The 14,778-nt window shown below is 42.3% G+C and overlaps 1 protein-coding gene across 1 annotated transcript; it reads right to left on the bottom strand.

The window, feature by feature from the left end:
- Nucleotides 1-997: 997 nt before the first annotated feature.
- On the bottom strand, nucleotides 998-3,415 carry RGS2 (regulator of G protein signaling 2). The gene is made up of 5 exons (XM_075710365.1): nucleotides 3,303-3,415; nucleotides 2,839-2,940; nucleotides 2,681-2,742; nucleotides 1,624-1,790; nucleotides 998-1,192 (listed from the first exon to the last, which is right to left on the bottom strand). Exons 1-5 carry the CDS (start codon nucleotides 3,413-3,415, stop codon nucleotides 998-1,000), a joined length of 639 nt encoding a protein of 212 aa, XP_075566480.1.
- Nucleotides 3,416-14,778: the final 11,363 nt, after the last annotated feature.

Below are 14,778 nucleotides of genomic sequence, written 5' to 3'. Positions count from 1 at the left end.
CCCCTGTTAAGCTTTTGAGCTCTTGAGGATTTTTATTCTGTTTAAAAAAACCAAACAAAACACTTGCCTAGTAGATCAAGAACTAACTGCTTTACAATTAGCCCTATTAAGATCACACCCAGGACATGCAATCTCAATACTCTGGAGTTCAGTGCCAGACAGTATGTATCTGTGTGTGCAAAACAAGTTAAGCAACAAAAGCAGCTTTGTATCAAAATAGTTTATTAAAACCAGTAAGAAACTTCACTGAAGCTTGCTGTCCTCAAGACAGAATTATGGCATTATTGCAGCATTCAACACAATCATGGTCTGCACATAAATATAATACTATACAGCTCCTGTTCACCTTGGCCAAGTTTTGCCCTCAGTCTGGCCTTGTGCAGCCCCGCTGACACAACCCAGCCCCACATACTTTAGTTGCGGAACCCGTTCCTCTGGGAACGGAGTTGTATCCTTTCCTCACTTCACACTGCACAGTGCTGTTACTATCTGGAAGTTGCACAGAAACCCAACGCATCTCTTTGCGGCTACAGGCAGTTGACAGAACCAGTGTGAGCACACCGAGTGACTGATGACAGCAACACTGGTTGATGTTTAGGAAAACTAAATACACAACCAATTACTCAAGTTCCCAGTGCTGTGTAACCATGCAGAGCAGCTTCTGTTTACAAGAAGGAAGCCCTGTTCTGACCTGCTGCATCACCACCTCAGCCGCGACAGAAGGACTCTTGCACTGCACAGCTTGGTCTATCGCTGCAGCACTCGCAGAGAAGCACGTTGCCAGCAGCTGGCTGGCACGCTCCTGCCATCACCTCCGAATGCCCTCCAACAGCGTCACTCTTTGCCATCAGCTTTGCACCAAAGTCAGTATTTGTCCTTGCACTGTGGCAAACAGACTGAGCACTTGGTATCTCAGTCCTTCAGGTCAGGATGCTGCCATGAGCTGTGGCTTGCTTTCTCACTAGCAGAGAGGCTTCTTCTTGCTCTTCTCCATCGCTCATGTCCCCTGTGCTGCTCTGTTGATGGGTGTCGTCTTGCACAGCTCCTGATAGAATTCAGATTCCAAAAAACGTGGGTATGAGTTATTCTCCATTAAGCTGTAAACTCTCTTCTGTGCCGCACTGAAACAGGTATGCGTGGCTTCTTGAATGTTCTGTGCAATCATGTTCTTGGTTTGGAAGTCTATGTTTATCTGAAATACAAGAAAAAGGACAATTATTTCCAAGAACTGAATTCAACTAAGTATAATATACCACAAAACTTCTGAACAGGTACAAAAAGGCAAGACCCTATTACTACAGGGTTAAATAAATGAAATTTCCTTTAAGAAAATTCTTTAATATAAAAAATTCATATATACTATATTTCAGTGCTAAACTCAAATATGTACAGGTGTTAAATGCAGCTGTTGACTTTTCCCAGGTAAGATGAAAACTCTCTGAAATACCGGTTGTGCCATTTTCCAGTTTGGTGAAAAGGCAGTTAGGCTCAGACACAGATAGTAACAGTGAGGTATGTACAATGCAGTTTGACATCTGTATCTTGAAGTGAGTTCAGAGAAATAAAGAAAGACTGTAAGAACTCACAGAACAGGGCACTTATGTTTAAATAGGTTTTCTTTACCTCTTTGGGAGCCTCCTTTTCAATGAAGTCATTGTATATTTTTTTTGCTTTCGATGTCAGCTTCTGGGGCGACTTGGTTTTCTTGAAGTCCTCACAGGCCAGCCAGAACTCAATGTTCTCTTCACAGAACTCCGACTTCAGAAAAGCTCGGAAAGCAGCAAGACCATCTAGGGAAAGAAAAAAAAAAAATACACATCAATTCACTATTTCAGGAATTTTGAATTTACCTATTGGTCACACCTCTTTCTACCAAAAGGTTTTGCTGTAGTTCTGGTCTGGTTCTTTCAGGGATATCATAGCAATAAAAAAAAAATCCACATTTATGTATGCAAACAAATTAATGCTCTAACAGTTTGGCAGGCTTCACTTTGAGTTAGTAATTTTTTAGGTGAACACAAAAAATGGAAGCCATTTCTAGTCAGTATGTTCCCCTTTGTGATGCCTGCATATATATATTAAAAAACCCCACCTCTCTCTAGATGGAATCTCCTGTGTTAACCTTTACACTGGAGTAAATATTTATGACAGTGCTACAAACATCTGGAATATTTTTTTTTACAATGGAAAGGATGACTCAAGCTCAAAGAGCAAATGGTAATATTATTTCTTAGTCTTTTTGCTCTGCTGTTGAGTGCTTTTTCTTGTAGAGGTACAGTAAAACCCTGAGATCACGGAACTTCTCAGTGTTGCAGAATCCTTCCCAAATTATTTGAATGCATTTGTCTTGGTTAAGCAGTGAGCTCAGTGAACAAATGCTCTTTTCACAGTTGGCAAAGCCAAACTGATAGGTATGATTTTAACTACAAGAGTTACAGAAAAAGTTCTACTACAGTGAAGTATTCTTGATGTTTTAATATTAGTTTACAATTTTTTTTTTTTAAGAACTTATGTGAATTTTGGCTTTCAACAGTTTAAAGGCTTTAACTTTCAAGATCAGAATCAAAGCTATTTACGTTTGAAAGGTACAGTGCTGACATGCAAGGAAGCAATATTTTACAGACATACAAACTTCACCGTCCCTTTGCTCTTGAATGTTACTTTTTGAAGACAAACTTACATTTATTGGCAAGAAGTTCATCAAAAGCTTCTGACCACAGCTGGGCTTCTTCAGGGGAAGGTCTGCATAAAGAGATGGAGAACATTAGACTTCACTGCTCAAGCTTTCTTGTTTTGTAAAACACTCGGGTTAGTTAAAGTCTCATTCTTGTAACTTGCCTGAAGTAGTTGTGGTGTTTCCCTGCTTTTTTAGATTTCATTTTAGTAGAACTGGAAGAGTTCTGCAGGAAGTAGCTCAGTCTTGTTTTCCAATCTTTAATGCTGGAAGAACAAAGAAGAAGACGCATGTTAAAAATGACAGCTCGAAAAGCTTCAGTCACCAGCCCCTTTCCTGGCAAAGGCTGCGAAAGTTTTTCCAGGCATTGCTCTGCCAGTTCTGTACCTAGAGAGTCACCCAGGGCATCTGCCCGAGGACGGGAAAAGTGTTTTCCCCTCGCTTAAGTCCACGGATTCGCCCGCTAGCCAATGGCCACCGTTAGCCAAGCTACGGCTGCAGCTGGCAGAGGGGGGCAAGCTGCCCCGCTCCCACCGGCCACGGCCCAGCCCCGCAGCCCGCTTCCCCCCACCTTCGGCCCCAGCTCCGCGGCTGGAAGCCTGGCCCGGCCCGGGCGGGGGGCACTCACATCGTCCTCTTCATCCTGCCCTTCTCCGCCTCCTCCGCCTCGCTGCGGCGGCGGCCGCCCCGCTCCATCCGCCCGCCGTCGTGCCGCAGCGCCAGGAACAGGGCGCTTTGCATGGCGCTCGCCTCGCCTCCCGCACGCCCCGCCGCCGCCCGCCCTTATAGCCCGGCCCGGCCCGGCCCCCTCGGCCCCCCCCCGCCCCGGCCCGGCCCTCTCGGCCCCCGCCCGGCCCCCCCCGCCCCGGCCCGGCCCCCTCGGCCCGGCCCCCGCCGGCGGGAAGGCGGCGCAGCGGGGCTGGGGCTGCGGTCTGCTCTGCGAGCAGGAGCGTGTCCTGTTTTTCCTTGTAAGCCAGGATGGGAAAGTTTTGCCTTCCCCACAGGATTACGTCTCTTTTCCTTTATTTTGCTTTTCCTTTATTTTCTTTTTTTCCCCCCCTCTTTTTTAATTTTTCCTTTTCTTTCTTCCCCCCCCCCCTTCTCGACTTGCCCTTGCTTAGCACCTTGTCGGAAAGCTTTTAGCCAGTCGTGCTGGCATCCCTCGGGAAGGGCGCCCGTCCCTGCGGCGCTGGCAGGGGGGTGGCTGTCCTTTCTGTTCTCTCAATCAGAACTGTACCCTGCATTTCTGCAGATTTTTTTTTTTTTTTTTTTTAAAGGATGTACAGACTTTTGAGTGTGGCCCGTACACAAAGAAGGATAAGGAAGGACTTGGCCACATTGCTTCAAAAAATGAAGTAACCATGAATTTGAGTATATGATATTTTTGGTGTCCACCTCTCTGCTAACCCGGGCTATTTATCGCTTTAATAAGCTGTCTGCACATGTGTTTTATCTCTGTATAGTGTTGCCACCTACCAGTGAATTGCGTAAATTACTCCCAGTACCCGAAGCTGAAATTGCAATACCTTACTCCAGCCTTCGGCTTGTTGAGAAGGCCATGTGGCCCTCCTCAGCAGTGTCCAGCTGAAGGGTATCATGTCCAAAGAATCTAGGTTTAGGAATCGTGCGAGTTTCTCTTTAACCTACCCTGCTTTTCTGTGCTTTTCTGTGCCTGTGTCTTCCTTTCCACAGCACTCTAGAGCATGTAGTTGTCTGCCATAAAAAGCAGCGGTCAGAGAGACTGTTTGGTTCCCAAAACACTGGCTGACTTTAACGCAATCGTGTAGCATCAAATGTCTGATCCTTTTAGGTAATCACCGTAATCTTAACAACCTCTCTGCTTGCCAAATATGCACCAAGCTGCGCAAAGGTATTTTGCTTTAAATGTGATGTATGGAGAAAATGAATGCCATTTAATTTGTGAAAGCATTTAAACAAGGATGCTTTTCAGTGCTGCCTGTTGTAAGTGCTTTGCAGTATATGCTGATGGTCTGATAGGAAAATAAAGTTCCATCCTCTACATTTTACCAAATCGCTTTAAATGATTTTTGCAACAGGTAGCTCTTAGTCTTGTATATAGCACGTACATTTTTTAATGGGAAATTATTACGAGGGTGTTACCATGGGAGGGAAGAAATGTGGAAACACTAACAGAGGTAAGGCTCTAAGTGCTGTAAAAGCATCAATTCCAGAAACTTGATAGCGGGGAACTTGCCAAAGAAAAGACCAGGGCAGGCAGTGCCTGTGTGATGGATGGAGCTGTGCTGACTCGCTTCCATCGTCACTCGCTTTGAGTGCCAGGGTCAGCCAAGCTGTGCAGCTGCGAATGATTTGGGCAGGAGCTTGCCAGGAGCTGCTGAACAGCCTGTAACACGTGCGAGGACGGGAACACTCTCTGCACGTGCGAAACTCGCAGCACGCAGCCTCCTGGTTGCGGGGGGGGGGCAGGCTGCCTTGCCTTAGAATAACAGATCAAAACTCAGCCCTGGGCCTTACCCGAAGTAGAGCCTCTGTAAAGGATCAAATTCTCTGCAAGGAGAACAGTACGTCCTCACCTTCCACCTGGCTTGCAGGAGATTTCACCATTTTCAGTGCTGGTTTCAAGTTTCTCTCACCTGATTCTCAAAGTTGACTAGGGGGAAATGTGCCCAAGAATAGTGGGAATCGGAAAACTTCAAAGTCTAGTAAGCTACAGTAAAGTTTGGTTAAGCAGTTATATTTGGGGGGGCTTACCTGTAGCGCACCAGACAGCCTGCTGATGTTTGAAGCCTGACAGAATGTTTTCTCGATGGCCCTGGAGGAGTCTTGCAAGGGTAGAGCTGGGATACTCCCAGCATCTGCCAAGTTGTAAAGTTGGCGGTAGTCAGCGTATGGAAAACTGCAGCATGATTCATCTATTTGTCTGATACTTTTTATTTTAAACTTTTTAATTGCTTCTTTCAGATACCCATAAAAATGAAAGTGCCAGTTAAGGAAGGTAGTTCTAACATTTGTAATATCTTTAAACAGTGGAAAAAATAAATAGTATGCCAGGTAAAAAAATAAGCTGAATATGGAATTGTGAGGTTAGATGGCCTTATAAAACATACTTACTGTAACATTTGGTTTAAAAAATATTTAGATTAAAATTGAATTTTATTGGCTGCATTAAGGTATATTTTTAATTTACATTTTCATTATACTTTTAAAGCCTGCATATCACTGTTCTTTCAGTAAAAGAAAAACTTTCTATTCGTGTTGAAAAAAACCAAAAAAAGCATCTGACCTCCAACAGTGTCATCAGTGTACTGTAAAATGACCCAGTCAGGCCTGGGATGGGGGGGATGCTTCTGGGAGGGGGCCGCTGGCTCCCCTTGTGCCGCCTGCCCGGGGAGCTGCGCATGTGCAGCCCTGGCCAGCCGGCTGCACCGCCGGGCACTGCCTGCAAGAGCATTTGGGCTCACTGAGCAGTTTTAGATACACCAAGCCTAAGTGTTACTTTGTTTTAGCAATTTCTAGTTTTTCAAAGCAAGGGTGGCAAAATGGCTGGGTTCATTAGCCTGCCTTTCTGAAGGTGGGTCTGGTTTCACGCAAATGGTGCTGTACACTGACTTGGCAAAGTGAGATTTGGCATCTCAACCCCGTCCTACACTGTCCCTTGCAACAGTATTTTGAAAATTTCCGGAAAATTAGATATTACCGCTTTCCAGAAAAGCCCTGGATTGCAATTGCAGCACAGGTTCAGGTGTGTTAGTGTAGCACAGTGCATAATGCTGCTGAAACATAAGTGCCTCCGTCTTGTGGTGCCTCTCATCGGGAACGGGGCTGTGGGGTTTGCGACCCCGACTGTGTGCCCCAAACCAGCATACAGACCAGCACTCCAGATTTGTCTGTGTGTGTGCTGACCTCTGCTCTTTCAAAACAGTGAAGCTCTTGCTAGCTGAGGACAAAGACAAACATAGGGCCAAACCTCTCCCTTTACATGCTTCTTAAAGCTTCAGTCTATTTCTGTAACACTAATCTCATTGTCAAGGAGCAAGGCCAACGGAAAGTGATGGGGGGGGGGGGGAGTCTATAGCCCAAACTTTGCTACTGAAGTCAGTGAGAATTTCGCTATCGCCTGCGATGAAATCTGATGTCAGACGTTTAATAACACAAGCTCTCACCCTGGAGATCACAGTTCTCTTTGCAGAGGCTTTCTTCAGAATGTTCTGTTCTTTCTGTGCTTATACTATTCCTATGAGCATCAGTGATGGCTGGATGTGCAGAGGACTGTAACATATGCAATAAACACCCAGGATGGAAGATGAGGTTTTTTCCGTCTCAGTTACGTTGTATGTTGCAATAGCTATGCTGATCTTTTCCAAGTCCCCAGTGAGTAGTTGTTCTCACTGCATAATACTTAAATCTGTGTCTGCATTTTCTGAAATGCCAGTCCTTGTTTCTTCTTTTTATAGAGAAGACTTGGATGATAGGAAAGAACATATGAAAAATGGTACAGAGACTTTATAGCTGAGTTTCATAAAGCCAAGAGGGGAGAATATGCTTTTGCATGGTAGTTCAAACCATGCATTAGAGTTGTTTGAGGGATGCCTCACTGAACTCTTGGTGTCTTTGACTAGCTGAAAAATCATATTCAAAGAAGGAATAAGATGTTGAGCTATGTCTTTTTGGTTTGCAATACAAATTGCAAATTACACAGGTGCACTTTCCTGTATTTTGCAGTGGTCTTTTTTAACTTGCAGCTGTACAGTCCCAGTGCTGTGTCTGTGAGATGGTTCATGTAAGCGTCAGAACAGGAGATCGGCAAAGAACGCCACCGTGCTGCCTATACTAGCATCGACTGAGCCTCTGTTCTCACCTCTCTTTTAGGCTGTCTCTTCTCTGAGGCACAGGGGACTGATACGTGTTTGCACAAAAGAGCACAAAGTGCCCAGCTATGGGTGGAAGTGATATGCTTCTGTGCTGTGCGTTGTTAAATAATAGTAGTCATGCGTGGTATGTATGGTAGGGCACTATTTTCTAGATGAATATTATAATTGCTACTCTTCCTGATTTTTTTTTTTGTATAAGTGAAGATGTTTACTCAAACCCTTACTCTGATTTTAATTCTGTTCATTGCATTCTGCCTTTCTAGTCCCTTTCACAATTTAAATGGCACGTAGCGTGTGGGGGGGTTGTTTTTTTGGGGCTTGGGGGTTTTTTTTGTAATTGCTTGAAGCTTGCTGAGGTCAAGTTGTTGCGTTCTCTGACTTTGGCCCTGCAGGCTGTGCCTGACTGGCAGTTGTGCTTCCCCCAGCACTATTTTCCAGTCATAAAGCTGAAAACATGTAAATCATAAGAAGCCATTTCTGGATCTAAATTTAGCACTACTGTGGATTAACAGTAAGACTGGACCAATTACAGGTTCAGTCTTTCCTAAATAGAAAACAAAATATATCTCATTACAGATGGATCTCGTTCCACTTAACAGCAAAATCCTCTTAAGTAATGCATAAACTAGACGGAGCTCTCTGAGAACTCATCATTCCCAGCCCTCAGCCACCTTGTTCTACATAAACACCCACATTAGTTTATAAAGTTCTAAAAATAGAGCTGAAATTTATCAAAAAGTGGATAAACTGGGACTGTATGTCTGCTTGCAGTGTTGCTGTTATGTGGATGCATACATCACTGTTACAGTGACATTGTAAAAAGAATAAGAATTTAGGCATTGAGCAGTTGATTGTGACTCCACCTCTACCCGCAGACGTTTGGAAATGTTAGTTTTTAAAGGGGAGATACACAGTAACGGCAGGCAGGAGTCAGAACAGCAGGTTCCCAGAGGCCCCTGGGTGGCTGTCCTGCTCACGTAAGATCTGCTTTATCCCTTCTGCAAAGACAAGCTGAAAGGAGACCCGTTAATATAGTCTGCATTTTAAAGGACAGGACATTCTCATATTCCTTATGTCTTTTGTCAATACAGAAAGCAAACAGCTTAGCAAGAAGCAGTGTATTTTTAACAATGAAATTTTCTTAGCAGATACGAGCTGGGTTACACCATCTCGGGTAAAGAGATCTGATTAATCTTGTTTGAGGTTAACTAGGTGGTGCAGAACACTGGCTCCATGTTCTTTTGAAATTGCAGTCTATTTTGTTTCCCTCCCCCAAAGGCCATCTTTGTTAAACCAGGTGTGCAGAGGGACATTAAAGAATCAAATATGTTTGTTAAATCTGGATGTGGGCACGATCTTTATCATACTATCTGCAGGTAACACAGTCAACACACAGTCCTTTTGATGACTATTTTATCCATATTAATGAAACTCTCTGTAAATGCCTAAATGGTATTAGTCAGATATTGATCTAGAAAGTCTCCGTGGCTTAGAAAATCAATCCCTTTTAGAAATCCTACAGGTGAGTACTGTCAGGACCACAACACTGAGAAAGCTGAAGATTAGAGAGGAGTATAAAAATTTTTGCACCACCTAAAAAGTTCAATTTTTTTAAAATAAGCATTTCCTTTGAAATGGAGATAAAATGGCTGTCTTTCCTATTTCATGATGGGCAGAAAACTTGAAACAAAACCATTTCTTGGAACAACCTGATCTCCATGCTGGGTGGAACCAGCAGAGGTTTAATTAGACTTTCTTAATGGAAAATAAAAACACTAGCAAGATACCAAATTTGTTGGTGGAAATTGTTTCATTTTCTTAAAACTATTTGAGGGTGGTATTTTCTTTTTATCGCTTTCAGTGTTGCAATATAAATTTTTCTGTGAAAAGAAGAAAGGTAATGAAAGTCTTTCAGATGTGGTAGAGGATGTACGGTAATGGAGAGGAGAAAAAGCACTATCTGAGCAAATCCACTTATTAAAGTCAGAGGACATTTCATCTGAGTTAAGGGCAGCCTTATACCCTTTCTACTTATCATATTGACAAAAACTATTCCCAAGTTTCTAAAGTTAAGCTCTCTGGAGTTAGAAAAGGCCAGAATGAAGGTCTCCTGTGCAGTATTAGTAATCCCGCATTTATCCAGTGGCACTCGGGTCTGCTGGGAGATAAATGAAGGATAGGGTGATGTTTGTCTGGCTTCATCAAACTGTGGAAATTCCCTCCTGGCTGGTTAAAGAGTACACTGAAGGGGTCAGACTGTAGCCAGGATTGGACTGAGGGTGCAGACTGTCTTGCAGGTAGCCTGGGAGAGAGACATAGCCAAGTAGCTTGCCAGATTAGTCATTCCCTTAATGCCGAGTGTTGCAAAACAATGTCTCAGTCCTCCAAGTGCATTAGTAGTAGGCAGGTACGTTGTTCCCTTAGAGCGTTTTTCTCTTCAGTTGTTAGTTCAGCATTCAAACAGGTCTCCAGAGCAAAGCAATTCATAGCTGACTTTAGGTGAATCATTCCACGTGGAAAATAACGGTCCAAACCCTAAAATATGTAGATAGAATGATGATGTCACTTCTTCTATTGAAATGTATGTTAAACAGATAAAACTCCACAGAAATTAGTAGAGAGATGCTCTTGTGTTATTCCAGTGTTAGACTTACTCAAAGCGGTTTACTGTCACGGCAGACAATGGTGACAGATAATTTTGCATTAAAGAAACATTTTCTGGGATGTTTACAGTGCTAGGAAATGGCAGTGCAGGACTGTACATTACCATGGGTTGCCCTTAGAAGTCCAAGAGGCTGCATATAACTCATTAACTATGTTTAGGCAAGCTCTATTTTAAATAGACAGTAGTTGGTTCCACACTGTGTCACAGCCTTCAGTTAGGAGCTGTGATGAGACCTCTACACTAATGTAACTCAGTATTTTTTGGGTTGCAAGAAGATGCTCCTCAAGGATTGCTTGAAGCATCATTGAGAAATGAGAGCAAGAAACCTTAACTAACAACAGAACCATCAAAAATTTAAAATTTCTTCACTGACCATAAATACTAAAATGTACCAAATAGATAATTTAAAATCAAAAAAGGAAGTTTTGCCAGTTCTTAAAGGATGGTATAGATTAATCTGAGGTGTCAAAGAGGAGAGTTGAATATGCCTATGAACAAGCTCATATCTGTAAGTTTGGTAAAGATCTACAAAGGATGGCAAGCTGTGGAGCCGCCCAAGGATATTGGTCAGCTCATTTGGAACCTCAAAAGACACCATAAATCCTGACCTTTACTATCCCCAAGCTAGGATGAAAGACAGTAATAAAGTCTTGGGAAGAGAGGGATCTTCCAGCATGCATCTAGAGGAAAAGGGAGGCAGAACCGGAACACATCTCCCCAGTTGCACATGAGTGGCCAAATGTTGCCTGAGTCTGACTGTGGACACTTCCTTCTCTTTCCGCAGGTGCGACCTTGCAGATCAGCATTTGTCTCCTGGCTTGTAGCTTCTTTTCAGAGAAGAACAGCCACTGCAGATGAGGTGCATGCTCTGCAATGTTAGCTGTGACTTTACCTGATCCTTTCTGTAAGCTTTTCTTAACACCAAACTCTTCTAAAAATGAAACTGACTGTGTGGCAGTTTCTAAGCATACACTTCGAAATTGGATCCTTCAGTACTTTTTCTGATATCTGTTTCTCCGAGGTGTAACATCTGAGCTGCAGTTCAAGTTCTGGAATGGTGAACTTATTTTACAGCTAACATGAAAGTAGTGTTTAGTTGCTGTGGATTTTTTTTTTTTTTTTTTAAATCATGTTGTTTACTTAATCTCTTTGTTTTAAATAAGTTTGGGGCTTTGGTAGCTTTCCAACAAAAACTGTTATTTGAAGACTGAGACAACATTCCCGGCAAGTCTGGAACTTAGAAAGAAGTCAGGGGACAAGACAGCTGAGATCAGCTCTCTAGGATATACTTTAACGTATCAGGAATCATAGGAGGCATAGGTAAATTATAAGGAGGAATGGAAAGAAGAACAAAAATTATCTTGAGGAATTACTCCCTGCCATGTCCTATACCAATATCCACTTAATAACTAATGCCCACTGTATTGATTATCTTCTGCTTGCTTTGGCTACAGGAGAATTGAGGATGATTTCTTCCATGTATTATGGAATTGTTCCTCCTTTGCATAGTGTATTTTCTTTATTTCAGACAAATACTCTAATCCGTATACAGTAAGCAGTTGAAAGAGATTAATTTCACATCTGTGCACAAGCCTCTGAGGGATACAATGCACCATAAGAGTAACAAGAATTGTTAGTTCTAACAAGAGATTCCATGTTAAAATATCATATATGCCTAAAAGCCAGATTAGAACAATTGTACAAGCACATTAAGTTATGAAAGAAAGAATAGCCACTAAAGAATCCCAGAACTTCAGCATCTAAATCACTGAGGTGGATTTTCCAGCGTTGTTCAGTTAAGGGTCCATTCGAAAACACTCAAATGAAACAACCATTATTTTCTCTTTCTTTCCATAAGTCATTCAGAAGTAGCCCCAGGTTTATTCAAGGCACTGTGTTTACTCTGATGAGAAAGGAGATTAGGCAACGAAAAAAATCATGAGAGATGCTTGAGTTTGAAATGCCAAAACTTCTGTAAGTACTCCAACACTGGAGGAATGATGGGACTCAACAGCAGAGAGGACCTTCAGTGCTGCTGGTGACTGCTTGTTCCCTGGTTTTGCAGAAGCTGCTCTAATAGGAGACAGCTCCCGTCAGTGATAAAATGTGTGTGTTGTAACACACAAAGGAATTTCTTTCTGAACAATTGTCCGATCCTCTTCTGCTGGACATCAGCAAACTAGTGATGTCATTAGGGGATTCGTGCGCCTTACTATTAACTTCAGCTGAAGGGGTAACGTGTGCAGCAAATATGAGGGTGATGTCTTGATATGCGTGGGGAAAATGGCATCTGTTTACTGAGAAATTCAGAGATTGCTTGTATGGGGAAAATAGCAAGTGGAACAAAGATGAACATGCTTAATCTCCTCGGTTCATAACATGCTGCATGTTTAAATGCCAGTTCTGAGGGGTGAATTATGACGTATTTGTAATCAGAGCTGTAACCTCTCGACTATTTTTAAAAGTGTGTTTCAAAATATGGAAAAAAATGAGTGTAGATGCACAGAAAATACTGCATAAATTGAATATTAACTGTTATCATTGTGTTTAATAAGAACTGCTTTTTTTTGTTACTGTCATTAATGACTGATGTTGACATAGCATTTGGCACCAATTTCTTGGTAGCATACTTCTGTTGTTGCTGGTAAGCGGTAAGAACACGGTTTCAGTCACTACTATGATTTTGTCTAGTCACTGGTTGACTTTATTAATGGCCTGCAACATAAAGGCTTGAAATGCTAAAAAATATGTTCATTGTATCTGGTTTTCCTGACTTCCGTTTATATATTGAATACATCTTAATTATATTTTCCTTATATACTTAATAGCGAAGGGATGGACATTTCGAACTGGGTGCAGAATCAACACATGAAAAGCCTCTTGAGACAAGAGGATATTTTTGCATTGACAGTTTCTATATAGATAGTTTGCAAGTAAACAGCGAGTAAAGAAGGATGTGGTGGATTCCTCTGCTGTAGTTTCTGCTTTTTGGGGGGTATTACACAACTACTCTTAAGAATCATACAGGCCCACTACTTTGAATATTTTTTACTAAATCTTCTGTCTGCTCCATATTATTTAATTTGCATTTATTAACACTAGCAAATGGGCAATTGCAACAAAAGGTTATTTTGTTACAACCCGAAACAATTGAGCTACTTTTGGGGTTTTTGCCAGATTGCATTTACATTTATAATGGCATTACTAGGCAGCTCATTTTCTCTTCTGATGGACTTTATTTTCTGTTATAATTACAGCTCAGCTGAGAAATCAACAGCTTTTTATTAAACTACATCCCCACTTTTTTTCTCCCTCATGGACACAGTACTATTTTTTGGGGGGGGAAAAAAAGGAACCTAGAAATCTGAAGTCGGGCATCTATTTTCCTTTGCATTCATTATATCCCACAACACCTTGTGGAAGCTGATGACAGGCTCAGAAGGGCAGAGATCAACTCTCATCTACTGAACCTCTAAGTAATGATCTATGGCCTATGATTAGAAGAATTTGTTGCAGATTGTCCAAGTTCTGCTATTGCTCCTGGCTTTAACACTCGCTGCCGCCCTCCCGCACCATCTGTTTTGGACTACCCAGGTTTTAATCATCACTTCTCCCATTTTGTGGTCAGTATCATTTCTGTTGTTGGGACATGATTTTATTCATTTATGGGAAGATGTTTCGTCATGTTTAAGTGGCAGGACTGTAAGAATCCAGTCTGTTAACAGATTGCAAGCTGTTAAGTTTCTTGTAAATATTGTAGTTCTTATCCTGTTTTTCCTTTTTTTTTATTTTTTAGCATATCATATCTTTTGCAGGATATGTAACTTACCATTGTTCATCTTGCTTGTTGTTAAATGCTTCTGAGTGAGCTCAGACGTGACCAGTCCCCAAAACCTGTTGAGATGACACTGAATCAAGAAGGTGGTTTCCTGCCAGAAAACTGTGGCAGGAGAAGGGAGAGAAATCTAGCAAGACTTCTTTTTGCTTGCCTGTCTGCTTGCTTTTTAAGTTTCTGGCTGAAGAATGAACATATGTCTGACATTATTACAGTGAGTCCTTTCTGAACTGGAGAAACTAGGTAGGGAAAGTCTGCTTGAATAGGTGTAGTCAGATGTACGCTGGGTCTGCCAGTGGTTTGGGCTGCCTGCCTTGGTGATGGAGCTGTGTTACTATGATGGTTCAAGTACTGAAAAACAGCATTTCTCAGCTGGAGCACAGCCTCATGCAAATATGGCGGCGTGGCTTTCCTCCTAGATTTGGCTGATTTCCACCCAGCTGGCAGCACAGGCAAAGCGACTGTAAGTCTGACTGAAGCCCCTCTGAATAAAACAGCCTTTAGAAGTGGACAGGTTGTTCCTTGTTCTCTATCAGCCTCTGTTTTTCCCTGGTATGATTGAAAATCTATGTATTCACTTATTGTGAATGCGTATTCGAACACACTTATGCCCGGAAAGGGAAGAGATTTTATCAAGGGGTGAGAAAACAGCATTTGCCATTCTGCATCTGTGCTGATCAGTATTTATCTGCTCCTGAAACATTCAACATGAGACCATATTTTGTGTGAAACTGCACAGTGCCAATCTCCC

This window comes from Pelecanus crispus, chromosome 5 (genome assembly GCF_030463565.1).
Source record: "Pelecanus crispus isolate bPelCri1 chromosome 5, bPelCri1.pri, whole genome shotgun sequence".
NCBI classification, from domain to species: domain Eukaryota; kingdom Metazoa; phylum Chordata; class Aves; order Pelecaniformes; family Pelecanidae; genus Pelecanus; species Pelecanus crispus.
Note: the sequence above shows the minus strand (reverse complement) of the source record. Positions and strands in the feature narration are given on the sequence as shown.

Coding starts and splice junctions, on each gene's coding strand:
- RGS2 (XM_075710365.1), bottom strand. CDS start 3,415: ATGCAAAGCGCCCTGTTCCTGGCGCTGCGGCACGACGGCGGGCGGATG. Junction 2,743..2,838: donor AAACACCACAACTACTTCAG/GCAAGTTACAAG, acceptor CTCTTTATGCAG/ACCTTCCCCTGAAGAAGCCC. Junction 1,193..1,623: donor AAAAGGAGGCTCCCAAAGAG/GTAAAGAAAACC, acceptor CTTGTATTTCAG/ATAAACATAGACTTCCAAAC.